This window comes from Hippoglossus hippoglossus, chromosome 15 (genome assembly GCF_009819705.1).
Source record: "Hippoglossus hippoglossus isolate fHipHip1 chromosome 15, fHipHip1.pri, whole genome shotgun sequence".
In the NCBI taxonomy this organism is placed as follows: Eukaryota; Metazoa; Chordata; class Actinopteri; order Pleuronectiformes; family Pleuronectidae; genus Hippoglossus; species Hippoglossus hippoglossus.
The window spans coordinates 18857693-18885167 of NC_047165.1; the positions used below are offsets into that span (position 1 = coordinate 18857693).

A 27475-nucleotide genomic window follows, 5' to 3' on the forward strand; every position below is an offset into this window, starting at 1 on the left:
CGTGAGAAATAAAGTGCCAGCAGAGAGCAGGGGCATCAGTAGCAGCAGCAGCGCGGCTCTTGCGCACACAGGCTGCGGGTGGATCGTCGCCCTCCTCACTCTCTCCCTCACCCTCTCAGTCCCTGCGCCGATCAAAGTTGTGCGCGTCGCGCTGAAGGACCTGCGCGCGTCCTCTGGGGAAACAGTGCATTTGACTGGCTTAACGAGCGTCAGTTCCCATCTCCTCTCCACACATCATTTGTTGCTGTCCAGCAGTCCGAGGACTGTGCTCCAACCCAGCGCCCTGACGGAGGAGGACGCACTCCCGGGGATCACAGGTGAATTATGATATACATGTGTGTGTGTGTGTGTGCATGTGTGTGTGTGTGTTTTCAGATTTCATTGCACGTTACACCAAACTGCTTGAATGCACAGGTTTCACATCAACTTTCAGGGAGAGAGCTGCCCGGTGTTTCATATCAGGGTCTGAGGCAGATTTCACTCTCTGAGGGCTACAGTAAAGCCTGCAGCTGCATATCAAAATGCATCTGTCACTGAACCCATGCATGTGCAAATGATCTTGATGAGGGAAAACTACAAGGCTTGATTGTTGGAACCTGCAGAGAAAGGCACCTGTAGAGGTTGTGCATACAGTAGGTATCAGCTGTGTTGATGGAAATAAGACTCAGGATGTTCCTCAGAGGCATCAGAGGGATTTCATCGGCTGCACAAAGACTCTGGCTGCTTACACACTTCAGGACGAAGCAAACAGTCAACACAGCCCCTGTAACAGCCCAGCACACAACACAGTAAATTCATCATTCACTAAAGTCATGTACAGCAACGCAGGTGGTTGCATGATGACAATTTTGAAAACCTTTGCATCTCTGGCAGCTTGTTGTTTGGGTGGTTGTTGGAATTAATTGCAGTTTTTAAATTCTTAATTAAATATCAATAGATTTCTGGGTATGACAAGACTTTGACATGAGTCAAAAAGGCAGCATCATCATCTTTTTTTTCCTTTAAATAAAATAAAAATCTGATTCACACTAACAATATATTTTCTGCTGCACACTCATCCTGGCAGCCTTTTGCATATGAGCATATTCTCACCTTGTTCCACTGCACATAATCCTAAGATTATATTAAGTTTTGCAAGGGCGGTTGGTTTTGCATCGCATGTTTAGGCAAACTTTCTTTTGATTTGGGTCACTCGTAAGATTTAAAGTCAGAGGATAAAATTCAATTAGACAGCCCTGCAGCAATCTTTGCTCGCTGGCAGATGGCTTAATACTTCTGGATCCTGCATATGTGTCCCTTATTGCTCTAATTGGATTTCATCATTTCACACTGTTTATCTGTATAAAAATGAATTTTAAAAGCATGGCATCATTAATTCAATACTTCCTTCATCGCTGTCAGATGCAAGCCCACTAGCCTGCACTGTCTAAACATTTCACGTCTCATCCCCCCTATGATCTGCTTTGTCATAAATTGAAGTAGACCTAAAAGTAAATGGTTGCTTTCACCCCATGTGCCGTCGATGGCATGTTGGGATGATAGTGTAAAGTGGGAGAATGTGTAATGTGCAATAAATAAAGTGCGAGGGCACGTTGTCTGTCTGAGTTTATTCTCTGGCCCTGAGGAGATTGTTTTCCTCTCAATGACATCCGGTGTGTTTTTAAAGATGTACCAGGATGTGAGAGTGATGTTTGCTTGTTTTGGAGGCTCACAGTCATTACTTCGTGTACGGCCTAAAAACAGAAATTAAAACAAGGAGAATGCTGGGAAGCTCACTACTGCTGCTGGATCGCTTCCTCCGTCGCTGACATTTTCTGTCAGATCAAATTTGCAAATGTGCCAATTCATTTGAAATGCTGCATCTTCTTATCAGGACCAGTAATTAGAAACAAACAGACAAAAACATCTTAGCTCGGGTGTGGAAAATTCCTGGAGATGAGAGCGCTTCCTCAGTACATTTGGCCCTATTTATAGAATTATTGTGCGAGCGAATCAGCCATCCACCACCCAGGAAGAAACCTTCCTCAGTGACATCAGAGACGACAGCGAGAGGCAGGTCAACCTCAACACATCTTAACCACCAACATTTTGTACTAGTGACGGTCTGCCACCTAAATCTGACTGAATATTTATATACTGTTAGTCAAGCTACAGCAAAGACGTGCCTCTGAGGTCGGGTTGTTGTGTCAAGACTTATTCACCCTGCTGGGTAATGAAAATGACAATAATGTATGAGTCATAAATCAATGGGATGGTAAGCATCAGTGAACCGTGAACTAGAAGCCAGGTTGAATCCTTGCTTGATTAATCATGGCTGCTGCACCTCAGCGGTCAGACCGGCCGTCATCAATAGCCGGCGATGTAAAAAGAACTCTGGCCTCTGATGGACAGATTTATTTTTACAGTGACGATAATGACTGAACCGGCTGCTGCTGCCAAACATGGAGGCTGATGTTGAGTTCATTGCTCTATGGTCAGGGAAACATTTAAATGTCAGTGCAGCCCCATTTAAATTTGCACTGTTAGTGGGAGAACATAATAACACATAGCAACATTATTGTAGTCAAATTAGAAAACTATAATTCCCTGCTGCTGCATTGTCACAATTGCAGCCTACTTCTGTATTTGTAATAATTACTAAATCAGTGCAGGATTAAAAATATCAAGCTGTGGAGGTTTCCGACGCCAGATCAGCTCACATTCAGTAAGGAGAGGGAGACATTTTGAATGTTTGAGTTAGGTCTTGTTAACATTGCAGTCTGACCACTACTGATGTGGTGTCAGCTTTTTGTGCCGGCACCAGAATCTGTACAACTGACCTCATTTACACTCAGATGTCCTACTTATTTAATGTTTCCCCAGCAGAAATATGAGTCCCTGCTGAAAAAAACCCACAGTCACATACACGTAAATATATTTTGATGGCGGGTTTTTGGGTGAAAATGCACGGTAGTTGAAAATATTTCTTTTATTCAATCAAAGTCAATCCTGCCATATGTACAAGACAATGACAGGGTTGAAATGTCTTTTCTCTCTGATAAAGATGTGAAGAAGTCGACACATACGTACACAACATAGAAATTCAACATAGAAGTAGTAATCTGTTATTTTTATTTTTATTAAATTGTTTATAAAAATAATGTGATACACCTTTAATATATTATTTTAAATGAATTTCTTTTTATTTATAGGCTAGGGTTCTTAATGGAAAAATAGGACTTGTATATATGAATTAATGACATTTCTATGAATACCGTACATTTTCTTATTCAGCTTTCTCTCCTTTTTTCATAATTCCTTTTTAACAAATGGTAATGAGCTAGGCAGCATAAAGCAATGTAATTAAGTTTTTTTTTATACAAGTGTCCCAGATTATCAAATACAGGCTTATTAATTCCTATATTTTTATTATAGATTATTGATTTCATAAATAAAATGGGCTGTCTATAAATAAATCTATATTCAAGTTGTTTGCCAAAAATCCTCCACAAGCACAAAAATGTACCCTACGGTGACATGATCAATATTAATATCTGAGTCCCTTCTCTGAACAAACTTACTTAGGTTTTTGAATCACAGACTTGGAGCATATTAAGATCTATAGTATTTCACAATATTTTATTTATCACACACTGAAGCATTGATCTGTGGCACTGCTGTTGAGTTTCCAGCGGAAGTCCCCCCCCCCCGCTGGTTGACCTGTCAGGCCTGAGGTTTGAACCGACAACTTTCACCTCCACGGTCCGAGCGCTGAGGTTCGCTCAGTGGTGGAGGATGTAGAAAAACTCTGTTCATCTATACTATCATACAGCTGCATCATTAAACTTGGATGGTATGAGCGGAGATGCTTGAGTAATACATACAGACCCATAGATTTCACTTCCAGCTTGTTGGACAGTTTACACACGACTTCACTTTCACAGCCTCTGCTCGCACCATGATGTCGTCATTAAAGATCAGTTTTAAATGACATTAGATTTCAGTTGAACTCATCACTGAAGCTTAGAAGTTATCATTATGCTTGTTTACAACAGGAGGTTTCTGCCATGTTCCTGTATTTTATGGTCGACAGTGTAATACAAACTGCACTGTGTTGACTTTTAACGTTTTGCTTGTATATATATTTATTTTTTTAATTGACCATTGTGGCTGCACTTTTTATGCTCTTTCTGCACTTTAAGTCACTTGGTAATAGCTGGGACCTCTTCAGTGTTTGGAGCCACGCAGAGCCCTGTCGCTGCGGCCGAACAACAAGGAAACTGTATGACCGCTTTATCTGTGAGCGGCGAGAAATAAAAAAGAAAAAAAGCTGACTGTTCTTTGAGACAAAAACATACAGCCAATTTCCCAGTATTAATTAGTGTTTGCTTTCCAGAGATATTTGTTTGGAGCTGTCAAGTGTTAATTGAAAGTTGTTTTTTCCACTTACAGAGATGAACATTTCTGCTGTGAAGTGGGTGTTCAAATGTGTCAGAAGTGTGAATGAACTCTGTGATGTTTGCTTATGTAAACTCTTTCATGCTGCCGATTGGTGGCTGCCAAGAGTTAGTTGGTACAAGGCTGTAGGGAGCACGGTGCGGTTTCAGGTCACACCTGTGCAGGGTTAGGAGAGCGACTGTGGCTTACTCTCGCCGTGCTGATGGCTCATACATCAGGTTGAGATGCTCAAAGAGACTTCACAGAACCGTCCTCGCAGTTTATCACATATTACCTGCTCATTACACAGAAATCAATGCTTACAATTTGTCTGGGTAACAGGCCATAGCACAAGCTCTTACCCAGTGCGTCAGAGATGTATAGAGAGACACTGAATTGCATTTGACGTCAGTTCATAGTTTGTTTGTTTTTTTTCTCTTTCCTGACAGAATGTCTTTGCAAGTATTCAAGTAAGAGCAGTGAAGCAAAAAAAAAAAAAAATAGAAAAGAAAAGAAACACTGAATTCTCTGCAGGGCTGTAGGGCAAAGATAAATCCATGACCTTTCACCAAATGGCTTATATGCAACACTATAAATATAAGAAAGACTATAAGAAAACACTTGAACCTCAGTGGTAAGAAGACGTTTTTATAATGTAACTTGAAAATATTTTGTACTAATTTGACACACATTATGCTCTTTCGCTGAGAATAAATGATGTGATTTATATTTAAGATGCTAAGATGGCATGAGGATGTAATGAATGCAGTAAATGATTTATGTGGCAGATCATTGACATGAGGGTGTGGAGATTTTTGTTGTTGTAACATGAGGGTTCGACGTGGGGTGGTTGGATCAGTCTTAAAGGGATAGTTCATCAAAAAATGAAAATTCACTCATTATTTACTCACCACTATGCCGATGGGGTGAGTGAAGTGTTGAGTCCACAAAACACTTCTGGAGTTTCAAGAAACAGTGTTTTAGCCCAGGCGACCTCTTCTTCAGACGTAATAAAACAACAGAAAAAAACACAACATGCCTCCACACTGCTTGTGTGGTGTCATCCAAGTGTCTGCAAGCTCCGACGTTCATAACCGATTCGAAACGGCGTCATTTACACCGGAGGCATGTTATGTTTTTTCTGTTGTTTTGTTACGTCTGAAGAAGCGGTTGCAATTGACTTCAAAGACTCCAAAAGGGTTTTGGGGACTGAAACACACCCACCCCTCTATCGGCATAGTGGTGAGTAGATACTGAGTGAATTTTCATTTTTCGGTGTACTATCCCTTTAATGTGAAGAAACAACTGGATGGAGAACTTTCTTAAAACGCACTTTACTGTCCTCCACACCTGATCATCAATCTCACAACAATATCACACTTCCTGCCTATGACTCACATGGGACAGAAAAGGCCCAATAAGAAGGCAGACGGCCTCAGATGAACATGTGAGTGAACTACAAAGGGCAGATTCAACACATCGTTACAACTGTTCTTACGATGCCAGTGTAAATATGTAAATAACTTAACTGTAAACATTGTAAACACATTTTTAGCATATGGATAAACTCAACTTTCAACCTTACGTTGTTATGAGTTATAACTGGTGTTTTTCTATATATTTTTCAATTGAAAATTACAAAAAACAAAAACTGTCTCTCATACCTTTTCAAACCCATTGATTCTTGCTGAAGATGTCAAACTTTATAAACATGTCGCAGTATATAATCATTTCTATTTTCAAAAACATCTTTGTGTTCTTATAAAACAGCTGGGTACTGTGCTTTTAAACAGAAGTTATTCAAACAGAAGTAAACAGAACATTCTGCAGGGGGTCTATTTTCAGCCATGGATTAGTACACTTTGGGTGCTTTAGTGAGTGTTTACAGTTCACCACCACCATACAACACCACTGTAAGTGGCTTGTTAGCGACGCCTTGACTCTGCATCGTGTCATGTCAGGTGGAGAAATAATGGAAGCAAGGCTATTTCTGTGCTTATTATTGTGTAGATAGGAACGGAATATAAATATGTGCCGCTCAGCTGAGCCCAGTAACGCCCAGCACACAATAAAATATCAACAAGTTATTACAGCTGGCTAACAGCTAGTTAGTGATGCACTCTTACACAACTTTATTCCCCCCGGTGCTGTGTTCGGTTTTCGTCTTTTCCGCACAGCAGCCAGACTCAACACATGTGTGTACAACGTCAACACTGATTTACCACACTGCCATAAAGCAAACTGATTTTGACTGTGTTGCTTAAAACATAAATATAATTTTCCCCCGTAGAAGCAACAGTGAAAATAAAAATACAACATACAGACGATATAGTCAAATAACATACAAATTTTATAAGTGCATCCTCTGCTTTGGATCTTAATTTTTTCTGTTTTTCTTAACATAAGTTAAATCATAGGCAGCAACAATAGCTTGTTAGAGGAGTGAACTAGTTCTTTATACACGACCAATGTAGCTCCGTGAAATGCACTACAACTAGTTTTTATACTTCTTAAAAGCCTTTTTCAAGGGTAGTAAGTAAGTAAGATATTTATTTTTCAAAGTGTCAAGCACCAAAATGTAGTCAGCATGCATGAGCTTACAAGACACTATAAACATGTCAGAAACAAGAGCAGTAGCAGAATCAGAGATAAAATAACAAAGACATGGTCATAAATGTCAGACTATCACAACAACCAAATCCTTCTCCTTAGACATTAAATATATGAAACATAACTTTGGCTTTGACTGTGGCTTTAACACTTTAAACAAGCTTTCCTGTGCTGTTGGTATAATTTAACACAACAGTGAAATACAACAAAAGTGAAACACTGTGTGTGTAAACAGGAACTGTCTACCATCAACAGACATAGAAAACAAATCAAGACCTTCTTCAGACATTTTACTACAAAGCTTGTGTCTAAGGTCATTATGAGATAATGGACAATAAAATATAAAGTGCTTTTAATATTTTGACCTTTCCAAAACATAAAGTTCACTCTTTTCATTTTTCTGGAATTGAGGAGAAGGGTCCACTGGTTTCCACCAGTATTGTCACAATACTAACATTTTGATACGGATTAGCTCCAATGTGCAGAGACAGGGCCACCACCAGGGGGTTGGGGTGGATTGGTTTACAAGTTGAAGGATTATTACACCAAGATTCCAGTTAGAGGTTAGATTTTGTCAACGGAAATTCTGTTTAAGATTGGATGAAAAGGAATATATGAGAAATATCTGGATTAAACCAGACCAGAATTTATTCTTGTCTTACCAAAATGCTGTGAGTTTCTGAACATAAGCTTTATTAATGCTGTAATCACTACAATTTTTTTAGCACAAGATTATAATATTTTGGCGGGAAAAAAACCCGTTATAATTTTACGATCAAGGCAATTTTGACTTGCAAAACATAAATAATCCACCTTCCTCATTATGGTAATATAAAATGTAATCCAAATGCAGCTTACAATTATTGTTTCCTACAAAACATATTTATATTATTGTTACATTTAGGTTTTGTAAGAACTTCTAGGAATAAGGGTTGACTTCACAAACTATGTAAACATTTGACACATTTGGACTAAAACTACTCCACAGAGTGTGTTTTGTTGTTTAGGAAAACATCAGAGCTCTATGGTACAGAAGAAACTGGCTTTAGATACAAAGCAATATTTTTAGCACGATCAGTTTTTTGCTGGTTAAGATCTTTTCATTAGACCTGTTGACCATGGGAGAATATAGATCTCTTGTTGGCACTGTGTCTAGTTTGTGGCCACTTGTCGAGCGGCCAGAGTCAGCCTGAGCTCAGCCTGACGCCGTATCTGTGTGACTGCTAGTAACAGCTGTGAAGGTGGCGAGGTAAGGCTGAGAAAAAGCCAAATGAGGTCCTTTTTACTAATGAGGCTTGGTCCCATATCGCTCTCTCACTTTCTCTCTCTCTAGGTCTCTCTCTCTCAGCTGCAGCAGCATTATCGGTATGCACCTCATTCTGCTTCCTTTCAGTTCCAAAACAGCTCCACAGATTGTGCCTCAAACATAGCAATTCAGCTAAAACACCGCTCAAATACCGCTGGCGTGCCGGCAGTCAGCTTCAGCCCTTCACCCTCAGAAAGGATCAGAATTCATGAATATCAAAATGTATTACTTAAAGTATGTGGAGACACTTCATAGGGTTCAGAGTGGAGCCAGAAAGAATGAATGTGGCTGTGTGTCCCAACAGTACCCCTGCTCTGTCCACGTGTTGCCACATACAGTCGTGATTGCTTACTGTTTGCTTAATGCTTCGCCGCTTCACCTCCTGTTTAGCCCCCCTAATAGCTCTGTTGGCAATTAGCTGTGTTCATCGAGTTTGACAAACGAATCAATACGGTGAATTATTCCTAAACAAGTGCAGACAGGACTCTGCAGTTAATTGGAGAGTCAGTCGATACGGTGTAATCTCACCTTTCATAATAAGCTACAAATGTCAACACGTCCGCAGCCCCGTTAAACGGAGCTCGGCGGCGACTTCGACTGTTCGGCACGAGGGGAAATGAATGGAAGTAGGCCACCGCACGCAGCAAAGCGTCGTAGCAGGCATTTGAATTTCAACATGCCGCAGTAAATCAAGTTAAGGAAGAGATAAAAACAAAAAAACAGTGGCTACAGCTTTTCAAAAATGTACAGCCTCTGCAAAGTCTGCTGTCGATCCTGGGATTTCACTCGACATGAGCTGTTAAATATTGACTCTTTACAGTGCTGAAGACTGAAGACTGAAGACTAAGTGATGCGATTTTAACAATAAAACTGTACAATGAGACATTTAGAGGGCTACTTTAAAAAAAGGTTGTGGTGCATACAGTTGGTTTCTGGTAAAGGCTGGAGCAGATATGGCTTCAATTTGATACTGATGAGGCTACTTTCCTCAGCTTTGGTAAAATGCGTCTTTCCAGACTTATGTTCTATTTACAGATCAATTCATGCTTCTGTACGGTCGACTGTGATTTGTTTAAAAAATGCAGACATTGATCCTGATCCTTTGTTCTGTGAGAGGAGCAGGAGCTTCAGAGTGTTAGATTCCGGCCCTTCTTTGGCCTTCTTTTCCTCTTAGCCCATCACTGCTGGGTGTGATTGATGCAGGGAAGTGTTACAGTATAAGCAGCATCGATTTCCTAACACAGCCCTACGAATACTCCCTGTCCTGATGAGCCAATTCTCTGATGCTACAGGCTTGCGTCACACTCAGCAGGATGTTTGTTCGACATGATGAGCAGTGCTCTGAGGTCGGCCGAGTTTCTTGCAGACTTCTAGGTCTGAATGAGACAAACCTAACACCTGGAATAGAAAGTGACAAACCACCGAGCACATAACCCCAGTTTAATTTTCTCTTTCCAGATGGACTGGCTCACACCTGAGATGTGAAGTGTGTTATGTGAGCCAAGGTGTTTTCCCACCTCGCTGGTGGTGGGGAGAGATGCTGCACTCCGTTGCCATGACAGCAGAAGTTCTCTTTGTTCTTGGTTTCCTGATGAGCAGCACTCAGTCCAATCCTATAGCGACCTTGCCAGTGAGCCGAGAACGTCTGGAAAGGGTGTTGACCCAAGCCAACGAAGACAAACATCAGGACAAGCAGGCCCGGGAGGAGCCGCTGGGATATGGTGCTCAGCAGCGGCCGAGGGAAATCAATAATTTGAGCCCCAACAAGACTTCGGTGAGTCGCACAAGCACATACCCCAACATCCAGACACGAGGATCTAAGGGCGGGAACTCCCAGGAGCTGTGGAGTGAACAGGACAACCTGAACCAAATAGACGAGGGTCCCACCAGTGACGTCACCCTCTCCCTGGATGCTATCGACGAGTACGCCTACCCAGACTACAGAGGGAAAGGCTGCATGGATGAGAGCGGCTTTGTGTTCGCCATTGGTGAGCAGTTCACGCCGGGCCCTTCCACGTGCCCTTGCCTCTGCACAGATGAGGGCCCTCTGTGCACCAATCCAGAATGTCCCAAGGTTCATCCTCGCTGCATTAAAGTGGACACTAGCCAGTGCTGCCCACAGTGCAAGGAGAAGAAGAACTACTGCGAGTTTCGAGGCAAGATCTACGCCTCACTGGAGGAGTTTAAGGTGAGCCCATTAACTGCATTCACTCATTTTGTTTTTACTCAAAGTTGAAAGAAGTGCTGACACAACACTCCTTGCCATTCAATCGAGTTTATCACAGGCACTACACAGAAACTAGTTACCTTGCCTCACAGCATGCAAGCACGCAGGCAGGCAGATTTATTATGGCAAAGGTCAGCACTTGTCTTTTTTCTCTCACAACGCAGATCACCAGAGGCTGACTTTAGCAATGCAGCTTCAGCAGAGTGTTTTCATTTTCGGTTTGTTGATATACAGAATAGAATTAGAGTTATAGTAATGTTACAACTCTGCAAAGCACGCTGCCACACGTGGCTGTTTGTGAGGAGATGCAGAGAAAGCTCCAGCAACATTGTCAGAGTTTCATCTTCTGTCACGTCTTTGAACAGCGAGACTCAGGACTGCGCCGCAGTCTTGGTGTTACGTCTCTTATTAGATGCAGCATTTATCATTGTCTCTTTATGTTGGCGACTGTCTCGGGAGGGGGTTAAGCCTAATGTGGAGTTTTCTTCTTCTGACTCACTGTGTTACCGACAGCTCTATGTCAAGTCTCTGCTCTGGCAAATCTACAGAAAGCTCCACTTTCACAAGCGGCATACGTCAGGGGGGGGGCTTTGAAACTAAGCAACAGGCGGGTTTTTATGCTTGATTGCTATGTTCTGCAGCATTGTACTAAGTGCTGCCTCGCTCCATTTTTCACAGTGGAGTGCCATGCGGAGGCGCAGGCCTCCACTATTTACAGCAACGGTGGTAGAATTAACCTTTGCACCATTGTTACGACTAAAGGTGCAAAGCTTTAAACAAGCGGCTGTTAAATGAAGCCTTTTACAGGGAAGTAATGTAAGGGCAGCTGGGTGTAATTCCAAATGTATGTCATCAGCTCTACCTTTGCCCCATATTTGTTCTATTTCGATACATATACAGTATATACCCATGGATACCAAAGTCATTCATCTCTACTTCCCTTTACGCAGAAAGAAAACTGGAAGTTTCTTGCTTTTGTTTCCCATTTCTATTGATTTCTCCATATCCTCAGACAATGAGATGAGTGAGGTTCAATTCTCAACTGAGCTCTTCTTAAAATTAGCCTTTTATTGGCAATGAAGGTGAGAAGGATGACACCTCCCCATAGATGTAGTTCTGTGACATTGAACGCACACTGTCTTAAACAAGCCGGACAGGCCTGTGTGTGTGTGTGTGTGTGTGTGTGTGTGTGTGTGTGTGTGTGTGTGTGTGTGTGTGTGTGTGTGTGTGTGTGTGTGTGTGTGTGTGTGTGTGTGTGTGTGTGTATGTGTGTGTGTGTCTGTGTGTGTGTGTGTGTGCGTGGCAATTGCTATAGAGAGAATGGTGGAAGGAGACAGACATAGAGTCAAACAAAAGAGCCAGGGACAAAGATAGCAAGAAATTAATTAAGAGGAGAAGACTGTTCTTGTATACGTGTGTACGTGTGTACGTGTGTGTGTGTGTGTGTGTGTGTGTGTGTGTGTGTGTGTGTGTGTGTGAATGTGTATCTGTGAACTATGTTTATGACGATGTTAATTGCTCTCTGTCTTCTTTCTTCTCTGTTATCCAGGTGTCTCCATGTGAGAAGTGCCGATGTGAGCCAAGTGGGGAGGTGTTGTGTTCGGTGGCAGCCTGCCCTCAGACTGAGTGTGTGGACCCGGAGTACGAGCCGGATCAGTGCTGCCCCATCTGCAAGACCGGTGAGTGGAGAGGAGACCGCGGCGAGCGCTTTGTTCCAGTACAGCCACTCTGCCTGCGGTGGCTGCTGGGTAACACCACCGCAGAATAGCTTCAAATTATTTTGCTCAAGGGCACCTCAGCAGGAGTTATGAGGGCGAAGGTAGCACGCTGATGCTCATTTCGCTGACACAAATAACGCAGCGTTCTGCACTGCAGTGTTTGCAGTCTTTTGCCAGAGCTGACTGCATATTTGAAGCAATGAGGTCTGTTTCACTGACGTCACAGCAAAAATGTGGTTAATCAGTCGTCGACTGTTTTATGTCATTTTTAGTATTAATGCCAAATACTTCTTCAGTATATCTGATGGACGCTGTGGTGTATGTTCCAAATCCTTCACTACTGTTACTGGTACGGAGAGTTGAGGTCCGCTTGCATCTTTCCATGTTAGGGGTTGCGAGTTTATGATCCTGTTGGTTTGAGAGCCTCGGCCCGTCTGAGGAGGATTTCTGCGGCTCAGAGTCGATTATCTGAAGTCGTTTCGGATGATTCCAGACAGCATGTCCTAGATTATGTCCCCGTGTTTTCTTGGTGTGACTCTAATGCAACATGGCAATGTCAGCAACATTGCTTCCTTCAGCAAAAAGAATGATGAGTTGCGATATGTATCTCTGACGAGGAATCTTAAAGTGGCACAGGCTGTCCGTTATAAACAAGAGCAAGCAAGCAATGTGCATGAAGGAAAAGAAATCCCTGCGATAGAGAAATAAGATAGACAGCGCACGCCACAGGAAAATGCTTCGTCTGTAGGAGCCACTTATTGGACGACAGTGTGTTGTTTTTGAGAAAAAACTGCAAGCAGGATTTTTCAAAATGTCTGTTTGAACACATTTGCAAATGAAATGACGAACATGAGATAATTAGAAAGAACAGATGGTCAAAGTGACAAATCTGAATATTTCCTTACAAGATAAATAAAAAATATATATATCAAGAAAATAATTTTACTGGATGGAATAAACAGAATGTCAACAAAAGGCTTTATTCTGCATAAAACTGCCATCTGCTTACTTTACTATGACTGCGCTCAGAATATGACATTAGGATAATTAATATATAATTTTAGTATCAATCATAGCTTGTCCCACTCAATTTAAAAGCCGGTGTCATGACGTCCGGAGTTAACGAGTTGAAAACATTGGCAGTCATGGAGCGTCACTTACTTTATTAATATTTGCCTCCTGTAATCTTGGGGAATACATGCTGCTCCTTTGTTCACATTTTTTTTTGCTGTTCACCCACTTTTTATATATGCACATATTGATTATGCTGAGAGTGCTTTGGGCAGAGTTTTGGGCAGTGCTCCATATTTTCCCCCTGTGCAAAGCCCAGAGGATTTGCTGGGTTGCAGTCGCAGGCACATCCGTCAAGGAGACAGATGTAGATGCAGTACAGTATGTGCAGGGATGTGGCAGGCTCGGCGAGAGAGCATGCATCTGTACCGAAAAATCCCACTTAAATGCATAGGCTCGTTCAGCCGATAAGGACTCTTGGTTTTAGGATCGTATCAGTCGCCATTACCATAAGATTACCACACATTACCATACAATAAGAAGAGCTCAGCGTGCCTAAGAAGCTCAGTTACCTGACCACAGCTAACGCCGGCACAGTCTGAGATGCCCGATTTATTGTCGTCCTTTGAGATTCTGTTGTGAAAAGAGGCTCTGATTTTATACATTAAGATCAGTTTACTCATCACAAGGAGTACTACTCAGCCTGCTGTAAAAACACTTACATAATGTCTTCTGCATGTGGCTGTGGAGGAGCAGTTGAAACCTGTGCTGTAAACTGTGGGCATGGAGTTTGAAATATGTCTGCTTTTAGCAGGCAGCCAGGGTTTAATAAGAGTCGCAAAGTGAGAGCAGCTGCTGGTTCTGGAAGTATTTCTTCCTCACTGTAAATTTCAATTTTTTGATTACATCCTCACTGTACCTGGATCCTCCTGGGTAATGTAACAATAAATATAGCATTTTAATGTGGTTTTTTTTATATCAATTTTAATGAATCCATCTTTGTTTCTGACAAATAATGAGTTTTCTGTGGTATGCGGATGGCTTTAAATACTTAAATAGCCACCAGCTTTGAAAAGCCAGGCGGTGGCTCACATCAAAAAGGTAGCAAATAAAAAAAAATGCTTTGTTGGTGAGTTTGTGGACAAAATGCAGGACCATAGTTTCAGAATTAATTAAATTGGCGCTGAATACAAACATTCAGAAAGTAATTTAAAACCAGACTCTTGCAAGTTGTCTCAGCAACATAATCTGAACTTCCACTCACTGTTGGTGGTGCACCTTGAGAGTTGTGTTTAACACCTTTTTTTAATGTACACAGGCTTGTTCTTTTGACAGTCAGTCACTTAACACTTAAGCTGCTTTCAGACATGTGCTGACCTCTGCAGTTCCTCCATATTTTCTCCTGAGGAGGTACATGTGTGATCGCAAATGTCTGAGTGAGAGGCTCCGCAGTTTCTGCAGACTTTCACCGCCTGGCCTCGTGGTATAAAGTCCGTAGAAATCCAAGAGAAGTCAATGTGTGAATACAGCAGGGGATCCCCCGGCTGGATTTACCGCAAGCGAGTGGGGGGTTAATAACGCTTCTAGCACACGACAGATGCAAAAATTTAAACATGATCACGTGATCGACGCAGCGGAGTTAATACGTCGCTTCCTGCCTCGGTCTGCTGCACCCGGCTGCTCCACCTCTCGCCTGAACAAGGATCTGATGGTGTTGTGAACGTGTCTGGGCCTGAAAACCTCCCACTGTTTTGTGTATGTTTGAAAGAAAAACTGCGGGTGAAGTCCTTAGCCAATTCTCCGGATTTTACCCGGAGGTCATGTCTGAGGTCACGGCTTCAGGAGGTCAGTGAGAGTCAGGGGTGCTGAGAGAAACTTTAAGTAACAACATCATATCAAATGTAGTTCAGAAGGGCATAAACTAACTTTCTGCTTCGTCAAAGCAGCATTGTTCAGTTTTCTATTCAGTTTTGGACAGTTCACACTTGGAATACAGGTTTATTCTTCATTAGAAGTCACGCAGGTTGTCATATTACTTTTCTGCATCAGACAGGCTACACAGGTAATATACTGAATGTTCTAAAATGAAAGAAAATAAAGAATTGTGCTATTTTGTCTTGCAATCACAGCCCCTCATTCAAAGGGGGTGATGCACCCCCCTCAGCACCCCTTACTTCCAGAATCCTTGTTATTTATTGGCTGAAGTTTTCATTGTGAGTCAAAATGGAGGAGACCCGGATATGAGCTGTGTCGAACCAGCCGGGACTTTATGATGTTGCATAATGAAAATTTGTATATTCCTCTGATCTTCACCGTACATTGTCTCGCAACCTAAAAGCCGCTCGTCCAACAACCCTAACCCTAACGGACGTCAGACCACGAAACTGATTTATGTGTGCGTTACATTCTGCGCTGCTCACATTCAGCGAGGGATGCTACGTTATTCACCTCAGCAGGCGATTATTATTCATTCACATATGTGTGACTGTGACCGTGTCCTTACGCCATGAAAATAGCACAGAATTGCATAGTGGGAATTGTAGGCTGCTGTTTTTGAAGCTTGTCCAACATGGATGGAAAGTCAGGATGATTTAGTTATAATTAGTTTCTCATGTGAACCCTGCAGATTTATGGAAGTGAAATACTAGATTGCAGGAGGACCCCCTTTAGCTTCCTCACATACACCTGCAGGCATGTGGCTGTAATTAATAGTCTGCTCCTACATCGCCATGCAGCCTCCGTCAGCTCGCTCTCACACTGTTTTAGAGTAATCACACAGTGGTGTTTTTTTTGTGAAGATGCAGAAAACGCCATTGGCAGCATTTACCCCTTATTTGTGCAGCAGTGTTTATAAAGTTAGATTCCTATGTTGAAAATAATTAGATTTTTAAATATGTGCCAATCATTTAGACTGCCTTTCTTGTATCTCCGCCCCCTCTGTTTTTTTTTTCCACACATTCAGGAAACTGTAAATATCAGAGCTCCAACTGTTGGTATGCAGAGTTGAGTATCATTGGAAGGTGTAAACCCCCCTTCACAAGCAGGAAACACGGCTGCAAGAGGTCAGATGCTGCACACCGCCTGTCACCTTCCACCTGCTGGAGAAAATAGAGTTATCCATTATGGGATAGTCCATCAGAAACATGCCACTTTGCAGCTCATTTTTCACAAGACTTGACACCATAAAGTAAATATAATAAGAATGCCAAGAAAAAATTACGTCCATAGGGGATATCTCATCTTAGGCAGGTGTAATAAGAAGTAAATGAGAAATCATACTAAATGGCACCAATGATCTTCCTTCAGCTCGCATCAACATCAAAATGATTATACATTCAATTTTCTCTTTGACTTGTATCCACGATGCTTCTTTGCCAGGTATTACAGACGCCTTGATTTAAACGATCAGGATCGATGATTGTCAACTCCCATCTCGCCGCCGCTGCTCACACAGCACTCGATACGAGACGGCGCTCGCTGATGAAACGCGGCTGATGCAAAATAAGGTTACTGGAGGTCGGCCGAGAGCACCCTCCTCTGGCTCTGTTGTTTGTCTTGTCTGCAGATGTTGTTTGAAGTGCAGACAGATGTTGAGACCTCCCAGGAACATCGGCATCAAAGCTCGGCTCATTAATGGGGACGAATTAATCATCCAGATGTGTAAATGCTGCCACAAGAGGAAAGAGTGTCATGGAGTTACAGAGGGAGCACATGAAAGTGTAAAAGTGCAGAAAACTGAGCAAATAAGGTGAAATATTGAAAGATAAAGAGAACAAATCGAGCTTTAGTCTTCTCATTCAACAAGTCGTCCATTTTCCATCTTTACCCTCATTTACCGGCCTCCCCCTCTTAACTATTTCCCTCACTATTGATATAAATCACAATGAAGTATTTCAGTGCTCGATAAGTTTGTCAATTATGCACAGGCATTATCGTGGCCTTTTCAGGCATGCAAAATCAATGCTTATGGCGGGGCACCCTCTCTCAGATGTGTTATTCAGCCTGTGTGCATGGAGACACTTGGGGAAGAGCCAGGGGACGGAGATGAAAGTGAGAGGTATCGCTTACATCCGCCCCAGACAGTTGTTCATGAATATCAAAGAACAGCTGTGAATGGAGGCAGGTTCTCATAATTTTTTACTCATTATCTTAAAGCAGCCGAACACACTGCAATTAAATAGTTTCATATACCCTCCAAAGTTTGTGACCGCCGTTCGCTTGGCCTCCATAAAGTTTAATTAAACAATATCGATTCATCCAAAGAACACCTCATCAATTCAAGTCAAAGACGAGAGGAGGGAAAACACTCTATAAATGCTTTTATTTACCTGGTGAAAATGTATATGAAGTGTTACATGGAAGTGTTTGTTATGAATCGTACGACAAGTTTACTCTCTTTTGCAGCATGTGCTTTTGAAGAATGCCAAGGAAAAAAATAAATCAATGCAAGAGAAGCCTCTCTCCTCCGCACCTCGTCTGTGGCTCCCTCCCTTTTGTCCTTTGCTCTTGCGGGGTATCGCCTTGGCAACGCATGAGAAAACAAGTGGTGCTCTTCAAGACTCAGACATTAGGGTCAATGCTAATCTGGGAGGGGGGGGGGGGCGGTTGCGATAAAATCACTTCAAATAGAGCAACACGAGACATCGTAGCCTGTTGCCAAGAGGGTTGGAGACTCATTTGAATTAAAAGAGGCATGAATCATAGAGGACCTTTGAAAATGTGGCAGGGTTTTTCTTTTTTCTAAGGAATACACGAAAAAACACAGGGGAAGTTGTTAATATGACGTTGGAATAATGTGGTTTGTCAATCTGAGTCAGCATTCGTCTCGGTCAAGGAATGCAGTTACTGGTATACGTCTGACTGTCAAGCTCTCTGCCCTGACATGGCACACAACCCTCCATTGGTTACGTGTGCCACTTATTCTATTGAGCAAATCCCACTGAGTTTGGGCTAGAGGAGGGGTGCCCCTTGGATAGCTCCCCATCATAGTGCAGAGCCGACATGCAGAGACAACTGTGGCATCCACACTACTCCAGACTTTTTGAGCACCTGAACCAGAGAAGTTTGAAAATGCTGTTGACCTTGTTTTAGTTTGAGACTGTGTTGTAGTCTGGATGTGCAAAGACAGAGACGTTTGGATTGGCTGACGTCACCTGCCTTCGCTTTCTGATTGGTTCAGTCACAATATATTTACCAGTGGTAAATGCAAAACATTACAGCAACAGCTCAGTAACAGTTCCATGTCATCCTTGGTATGGAAAATAAATCCTAACAGCTCTTGTGCAGTTAAATTCTGCATTTTACAATGATGCTCAGTGTATGTGAGTGGTCATGTGACATGTGTTTTCAGGCGTAGTAGTATGGAGGTAGCTTTTTATGTTATGATTTATTTTGAAATACAAAACCTGTAAATTGGTCTTCTATATGAATGACGTCTATATAAACCATGAAATCCATTAATAATTCATCACATAGAGTAAAGTTATCCCAAAGAATGACAGCGACACTGTGGCAGTTTTCTCAAGCTCGGAGCTTTCACTTTAAATCAACCAGGACGAGAATCACCAGCAGAGCAGCATAGAACCTTCCTTTTGCAGATTTATGATTTCTGTCTGTTCCAGTTCAGTCATTATTATGTTTGCAATAGCAGATTCCATAGCTACCATATCCCGTTTGACTGTAGCAGTCATTACTGCAGGGGAATATTGTTTTAGTACATTTCCTTAATGAGCTTTGTCAAAGTACTTTTCCTGATGTTTGCTGAGATCTTATTCCCACTAAAGAGCCTCCTGAAGATGACATCAATCTTTCTCCCCAGTTGCACATTAGTGCACAGAGACATGAATCTGTATCCGTCTTCATAAAGGTGTAATGGTATATCCTCAATGCAACTGGCATGCACCAAAGGAGTGTTATAAAGTATATTCATTTGTTGCAGTAAGAGCTGGAAGAGATTCAATCACTTTAAGTACAATTTAAAAAGCTTCTAGTGGCGTCTGTAACAGGGCGAAATGGAGGAACATGAACAAGGTATTGTGCTCTGGCTTTGTTTTATTCCAGTCTGTAGCCTAATAGTTAATTTAAAACATGTATAGGTCTGAGATAATTCTGCTAAGCTTTTTTGTGTTGGGTTATGATCTTTAAATTAATTTGTCTTGTTGGAGAACAACTAAAGTTTCTCATTCAACTTGATCTAACTGAGAATCAGCAGCTTATTCCTTTAACTTGTTCAAACTGAAGACTAGAGCTTAATACATTTTCAATCTTCTCTTTTGCCAGTCTCATAAAATAGTAAGATATTGTATAAGTTACAGATTGTAACTATTAAGATATTGTTTCCATTTGATTTGTAATCAATTTGTATTTCCTGAATGTCCATTGATATTTAGTGAACAAGTTGTGATGTTTCTTACTGTGTCTCACTCTTGGCTTCCTCTCTGACTGACTAGTATTCAACATGTGTCAATTTGAGTTTCAGTAGATAAGATCATAAAAATTTGTATTTTCTAAATGGTTTCAGTAAAAAACTGGAGACCAGATCGTATAAAGGTCTCTTTCAAAAAATCTAACCAAGGAGATCAAGTTTACAACAATATGGGACTCCAGCAGAATTTTTATGATATATCTCCTGAGCATCAGAAACCTGACGTTTTCAAAGTTACGTATCACTTAAGGTGTCCAGTTGTAATGCTAAATGTATTAAGACTGAGAGATACTTGCTGTTAGGTGAACTCTCAACAGAACCCAATGGTTCCATATGTGAGAGTCTGACTTCATGCAGAACATTTAGACATTAACCATCATTAGACACATCTACATGGACAGCAATATTCCAATATTAAGACTCTTAATGAATTGATTAACATGGTTAAGGTTATATAAGCAATAATCAAATGAAGACATGTGGGGTATTACGACTTATTTGCAGTATCTATGTATACATCTTATTTGGATTATAACAACTCATTCACAGCATTTTGCATCATGGACATATGACCGTTACCAACTGCTTGATGACTCATGTCCTGGGTTCGAGTGTAAACAAGTAGTCGGATGTAATCATATTATGCTCTGTAACATGTAAACTGGAATATAAATGGTATATTCATGTGACTCATGTAAACACTTTAATTTAAATAATGTATCTCAGAATAGACAGAATAAGGTCAATAGTCTGAATGCTGAGGTCCATGTCACTGTCGTCACTGTATAATGTCCTGATAGGTTGAACCTGCTACTTGAGGCAACTCATGTGAAAGATGATCATCGATGAACAATAAACAATAAGAGAGAAATAACTGATCAGAGTCAAAGTTGGGACATGTTACTGCTTTCAGAAGCTTTTTCCATTAACAGATATAAACTGTCTGCAGTGCTCTTAACGTCTCCAAATAACTGAAGTTGTTTGCGAAATGTTGTGTGCACTGTTTGTTCAGTTGTGTTGTGTGTGTCTGTGACATCATCAGTTTAACTGATGTACCTGAGCAATCAGCCAGCGCACCTGGTATTTATCTGCTGCTCTTTCATTCTCCCCTCTGACGCAGGTTTAAAAGCAAAACCACCACCTGCCTCCATTCCTCTGTCCTCCTGCCAAGTTACCTCACTCTTATGTGACTACATCAATTATTTCATGTAAAAAACGGAGGTTCAAGCTGCATGTCCCAGTAGAAAACTCGATAACTTCTATCATAATATAAAATTCTGTGAATAATTTCGGTTGGTGGTCTGGGAATTGTGTTTCCATCATCCTGTATGGTAATATGAGATTATGGACAAGGAACAAAACACACAAGCCTCCAAACTCTTAGATAATATTGCTCATATTAGAGTCATTTTCACACTGCTAACATGCAGATAAATCCAAAACTTGACAGTTACTAAGCTGCTATTAGAGATCACTTTGTTAGGCAAACAGTTCATAATCAATCAGTTATTGCTTCTCTTTAAAATTACGAGTTATTTCCAGGCAATCAGAAACATAACAATTAATGAATTCAGTGTATAGACTGTTGCATGTTACACACTTGTTACACACTTACAGCAGGTCATGATATAATCAGGAAAAATAACTTGTGAAGACACTGATTTAACTCTTAGATAAAAGTAGGACAAAAGCAGAAAAAGTAGATTTTGCGTCATATGAAAAATTCCCGAAAAGGTTCAAATAATTTCGTCTCTATTTATCTCTATCTTTAATCACACTGTTACCCACGGGCGTGTTTCATTATCTTGAGGCTATTTTCCTTCAATTAAGTTCATGCTTCTGATAGCAGAGAAAGGTCACTGGAATAAAGGCAGTTAGTCACATTATGTCCTAACAATTATAGTGCTGCTAGGTCACCGCTCTGGTCGGCTTATTAGGAGCTATTTTCTAAATTTAATAAAAGCCACTGTCAATGTGACATTCAAATATTTTTTTCACAATACAGATGCAGAGGATTGGCATCAAAGCTAAATATTTTAATATTATAATATAAATGTTTTACAATATATGAATCTATATAGTCAAATACAGTGATTAGGAAGTTAACGTGTATGAAGGTCTTCCAGTAAAAGGCCTGTCACCTGCACAGTGCACTGCTGACTGGCGAGGGTTTGTGGTTTCTTCCCTGTGAAGGCCATTGGTTATGACAGTTGTGCAGCTTGTGTGCAGCTGGGTTGTTCAGCCACAGTGATGATCAGTGGGAAGAGTAGCTGGAGACAACATATGCACATATGAAAACAAACATGAGGTGTCAATCTGGAAAAAAAAACGACATTTTTTTTTCATATTTGAAAGACAGAATGTGTTTCACGCAGCATCTCTGAAACAAATTATTCACATTGTTGTTAAATCAGAGTTTCTCCCCGCAAGGTTCTCCTGCCTCCATGTCTTTATCACACAAGGTCGTTTTTATTTGGCATTTATAATGCAAATGAATTCAAGAAATGCATTACGATAAGTGATTTCTGCCATTCTTCTCCTTCCATTACCTTATAATGGAGCTCTGCAGGTTTTTAACACTTCAGAATTAAAGGGTGTGATGATCAGGACGTGTCCTTGCCTCCCTGTCCATTATCTGGCGCCGCTCGAGAGCCAAAAGCCACAGGTGCTAATGGCTATCCTTTTCACAAGCTGCCCATGCCAACTTCTGACACGCTGTAGTGACAGTTTGGGTCCAACTGTTCATGCACATGCACAGTCCATTTGTCTCTGCCTCTGTGCGTCATTGAAAAGCTCTTATGAGGCGTTGTGCCCATAAAAATCACTTTCTGCCACAGAGAGTGGTGGAGAGATGAGGTTATATTATATTAATGAAGCGACGACAAAAAGGTGGGTGTGATATGAATGGCAGAATAATAGGGTGATGGCAATGAGTAAGCACAGTGGCGCCGAATCCATGCATTAATTAACCCAAATGAGTGTCAGGCAACCGTGAATGACTGGCTGACAGGCTGGGGTTTAATCCTGGCTCCAGGAGGAAGTACTTTTGATTTATTCTGTAAAGTGCGTGATTATTTTTCACATTTTCTCTCACAGCGTATCCTTGACATATGCATCTTTTATTTGACACACTGTGTTCTAAATGCTGCTAATGATGATGAATCAGTAGCGACAGCGGTCTGGGCCACAGGATGAGTTGTTATTCAGAGAGGGTGTGTGCGTGTTCATCTGAAGACTTATAAATGTGTTAGGGTTGACGTTTTGACAGGCCTCGGCAAACTGTTCACATTGATTGATGTGCCAACTCGCTTCTTCTGCTTGCTGCCGTCCAATGAAATGCGCCGGTTGCAGCTGAAAGACTCCTCATTTATCAGCATCTTAATTATACAACAGAGTGGCTCAAGACCTTGTTAGTCGAAGGAAAATAGCTATTGTTATGCTACACCTGATGTTGTGGAGGCAATTCCCTCTGTGTTTATATTTTGCCGTGCGGCTTTAGAGATAATGGATGATTTATGAGGACTTTTTTCCAGCCACTGGTTGAGGACAGAGACTCTTTCACAAAGCAAAGGCATCACACACTACTATAGTACCAAAGGGGTTGACAACAGGACTTCAGTGCACACAGTGTGGGGAGCAACAAAATAAGGCTGTGCTGGTAGTCATTTTTTTGCACATCTCTGGGCTACTTCCACTGCTCACTTCTAAACAACTCCTACCGAACATCAACATTTCCATTAGTGAGCCAATTTCCTCCAAAATAATAATAAAAGGGAACAGTCCCTTGGGGTGCACTTAGAAACTATATTAAAGCACTGCAAAGCAGTGCTTAATTTGGTTTTTATGAACAATTCCACTGTGCGTTCCTACCTTGACATTACACATGGAGATGAGCCGCCTTCAGAGAGATTTATGCTTTACGTGATTCATAGCTGGTCTAAGGAGTGTGGAACAAAATATCATTAACGAGCTGAATCAAATACTCAGAGTCCAAATTAAAACAAAAAGGTTCCGTCTGAATGTCTTGAATCGCAGAACAAGACAGTGGAAGAGATAATTATCATTTGGATCAAATCCTTAAAATTCCGTGTGATCACTGTAATCCCAGGATGCATCTCTTGGCTTTTGCTTCGTGAATAAAGAGGCTCCTCTGCATAAACCATGAGTGGTCATCCAGTGGTCTAAAGAGCATGCCAATAATAGCCAATGGGATTTTAAAAACAGATATGAGGCAAATAGTAGATTCATGGTAGATGTCATCTTTGATAAACCCCTCTGAAAAATATTTAATTCATATATTATATTCATCATGTGATCAAGTGACCAGTGTTGGTTTCATTCCTTCTGTTAAAACTGACCACCGACACAACACAAGCCTGTTCATAAATCCTGATGCTTGTTTATCTATTATTCTTCTGTGCCTCTTATAATCCCATAACCAGAAGACTATTTTGGGAAAGAATCGATGAAAGCCCAGATGTGAGGCCCCATTTTCCTCTGAGAGAAATGAAATGAAGGGCAGCGCAGTTGGTCTCTCGTGTTCATTCTCTTTTCTGACGGACTGAGATGTCATGAAACTATCTTACAGAAACAAGCTGAGATGTCTAACTGAACCCGATATGCAAATTTGGTCATTACAGCAGTTGTGGCATCTAAAAGTAACAGTAAAACAATAACTGGAGTCCTGTCCTACTTTTAACTAGCTTCGTGTCCCATTGGCCTTTGTTTCGCAATATATTTTCATATAGATGAAGACAAGTACAGGCCCACTGTGAAGAGACACCAAGAAAAGAAACTACAAAATTCACCATGGAATTTAGGCTGAAATAACTTTTGTCTTAATAGGGGACTGTGCTCAGTGTGATGGCAATAACCAGAGTCAAATAACTACACTTGTTGTACATGAATGTTTGGAATACATAGAACATACTCTTGTTATAAACTTGACACTAGCACTCAGTGGAGTGGATTCCTCTACAAAGGCCCAACAGTCCATTTATATTCAATTAAGCTGCACCAAATTCCACACACTCATAGATATTAGTCCACTAAATATGCTGTATTTTCCCCCCGTATTGTTTTGTGGTAGTCTTTTTTGTGTTTTTTGTGTAATCCAGCTAACAAACAAACAAACATACACACACAAACCAACCAACCAACAAACAATCAGACAGGGGTGAAAATATAACCTTCTTGGTGAATCCAGGTAATCGTGAATGTCGCTAACTAGCTTATAGGCTAATTGGTAGGTCTTTAGGATAACCATACTCTGTATATAAAGATGGATGACAAGACTGGTCCCCAAAAGTGAAGCCAAAGCATCTCAACAGTCGAGATGGTTCATAAACCTTGCCCCCTTCATGTTAGTGGATGGAACATCGATTAAACTAAAAAGTCTCAGTTCTGATCACATTAATGTAAAAATGGGATAAAATGGCAAGAAACCGTCAGCTGAGACTCGTGATTGGTTGGCTTCATTTCTGTAAATAGGGAGGAAGTGGAGGCAGTCTACATTGCTAACTAAAGCTAGCTGATAAATGGTATTGGTATACTGCACAAGTCAGTAGCAAGGGCATGAATATTTTTAACTTATGCTTGTGTCCCAGTTAGCCAGAAACACTCTTTATCAGTCATTTTTCTTTATACTATATTATACAGTATCTTTAATGCTGATATCAGCAAACATCTACCTTTGTAAGCTATATAACAGAGCTATTTTGTCAATTTTTCATTTGTAAGTGACAGAATCTTTCTTCCGTCATATGTCACCTCGTCTCATGATTTAGTTGGCTTTGATCCGTGCACTTGTGTTTTATCATCAATATCAAGGTTGTGGTGCAGGTCACATCAGTGCACATAAAGGAAAAAGTGTTCCGCAGCACTTGGTGAGTGTGAAATTGAGCGATTGCAATAATACTCTGTTAGTCTGGGTCAATGCATTGATGCCACTAATCCTGATATTCACTGTCACTGTCTATCAGCAGAACAGCAGGATTCGAAGGTTGTTATATTTTAATAATCACCTGCGCCCAGACTGACGAGGGTTGTCTGTGAATTTAAGGAATTTTAAACAGATCAGGGTCCTTCGAGCGGCACAAAGAAATGTGACTTTGAATTGTGTGCTTAGTCCTTTAACTGCTTTTTCACACACAGAACAACGACCTTGGTGGATATAGTAGCAGAGAAATACCACAGATGAGTACAGCCTCAATAACACGGTTGTTACTTCTACAACAACATACAGAGGATTTTTCTTTGCACCTTTGGTCGACTCAGGATGTGAGCAATAAATTAAATCACAGGGGCAAAGCGAACAGTGCATTTTCAGTGTTAAGAGCCTGACCTCGATTATGTGACACAATGCAAAAAGTACCGCACATGAAGTCAATCTGAAAATGTTTTCTCTTGTACCACCCACAGGACCAAACTGCTACGCGGACACTGCAGTCATACCAGCCGGCCGAGAGGTGAAGATTGATGAGTGTACAATCTGCTACTGCACATACGAGGAGGGCACATGGCAGATTGAGCGTCAGGCCACCTGCAGTAAGAACGAGTGCCAGCGGAGCTAGAGACTGGCACGCTGAGAGAGGACATTGGCACACATCACACAGCGCCAGTCCGCATGTAAACTCTCGGCCTTTCACCCAGTCTACAGGACATCAGGGTCGGACAGCAGCCCTCAAGCAATTCAGCATTTATACTGTAGTCACTCCTGCATTACAGAACAAAATGCTTTTATGAAAGTTTATAATCCACACACAGAATATCTATTTATCTATGTATTAAATTATTTACGAGTATATACAAATATAGGGGTCATTAATGCTTAACTAGTGAAAACATATTTTTTATAGCCTCTGTATTTTAATAAGCAATGTATTGGACCAGAGGTCAATAAAACAATAGAATGTATAGAACACACACAGCTGTCTTTGAAGGTGAAAACCTCAACATGTCGACATGTGGCGTCATCCAACAATCCTGACACCTGCCCCTCTACCACCAAAGTGCACACTGGACTTGTGCGATCGGTTTCAGAACGACTGGTAAAGATTTGCTGTGCGGGACGATCATGTGCAGAGACTCTAAAAAATTCAAAGAGAAACAGGAGACTTCAAGAGAATCAGTTTCCGGATTTCTTATCTTTTTTGGATGTTCAAATGTGTTTTGATTTGAAAGTGCTTTTTTGTATTTCTCTTGGTACTCTGTGTTGATGTTTCAAATAAATGCCAATCTGTGCTCGGTAAATGCGTAAATGGTACTGTTCAGCTGTACGTCCAGGTTTGCCCGAAAGGGTGTCACATTGACAGGCGGATAACATTTTCACTATTTCAACTGATCAATCTATAATAATCAAATATACTGGAATGATCAATCGGGATCCCTCCTTTGGAATAAATCACAGGAAGCCTTTGAATGAGACAAACATGAACAAAGCCACTCTCAGTTTTCCATTTGATGCTCTAGGATGAGATCTGTTTTGTGGGAGAGCTGCAGGTAAATATTTAATAACTCAACCAAAGCATATTTTAAGTTATTTAGTAAAACTGTGGTTTCATTTCCACCTGCTGCAATCATCACAATTTACACTCGAGAGGTGGGAAGTTTTCAGCTACATTAATAAAGCCGGACTGGACGTTTCAATGTCACTGATCCCAATTTGCTTCCAAAAATTAAAAAATAGAAAGGTCTTGTGGCTCGTGGCATATTTTGTCTTGCCTTCATCATCAATTTGAGGATGAGGAGTAATGCATGCATGT

The 27475-nt window shown here is 41.1% G+C and overlaps 1 protein-coding gene across 1 annotated transcript; it reads left to right on the plus strand.

The window, feature by feature from the left end:
• Positions 1-26998, plus strand: vwc2 (von Willebrand factor C domain containing 2). The gene is made up of 4 exons (XM_034609336.1): positions 1-317; positions 9791-10520; positions 12109-12238; positions 26133-26998. Exons 2-4 carry the CDS (start codon positions 9870-9872, stop codon positions 26282-26284), a joined length of 933 nt encoding a protein of 310 aa, XP_034465227.1. The 5' UTR covers positions 1-317; positions 9791-9869; the 3' UTR covers positions 26285-26998.
• Positions 26999-27475: the final 477 nt, after the last annotated feature.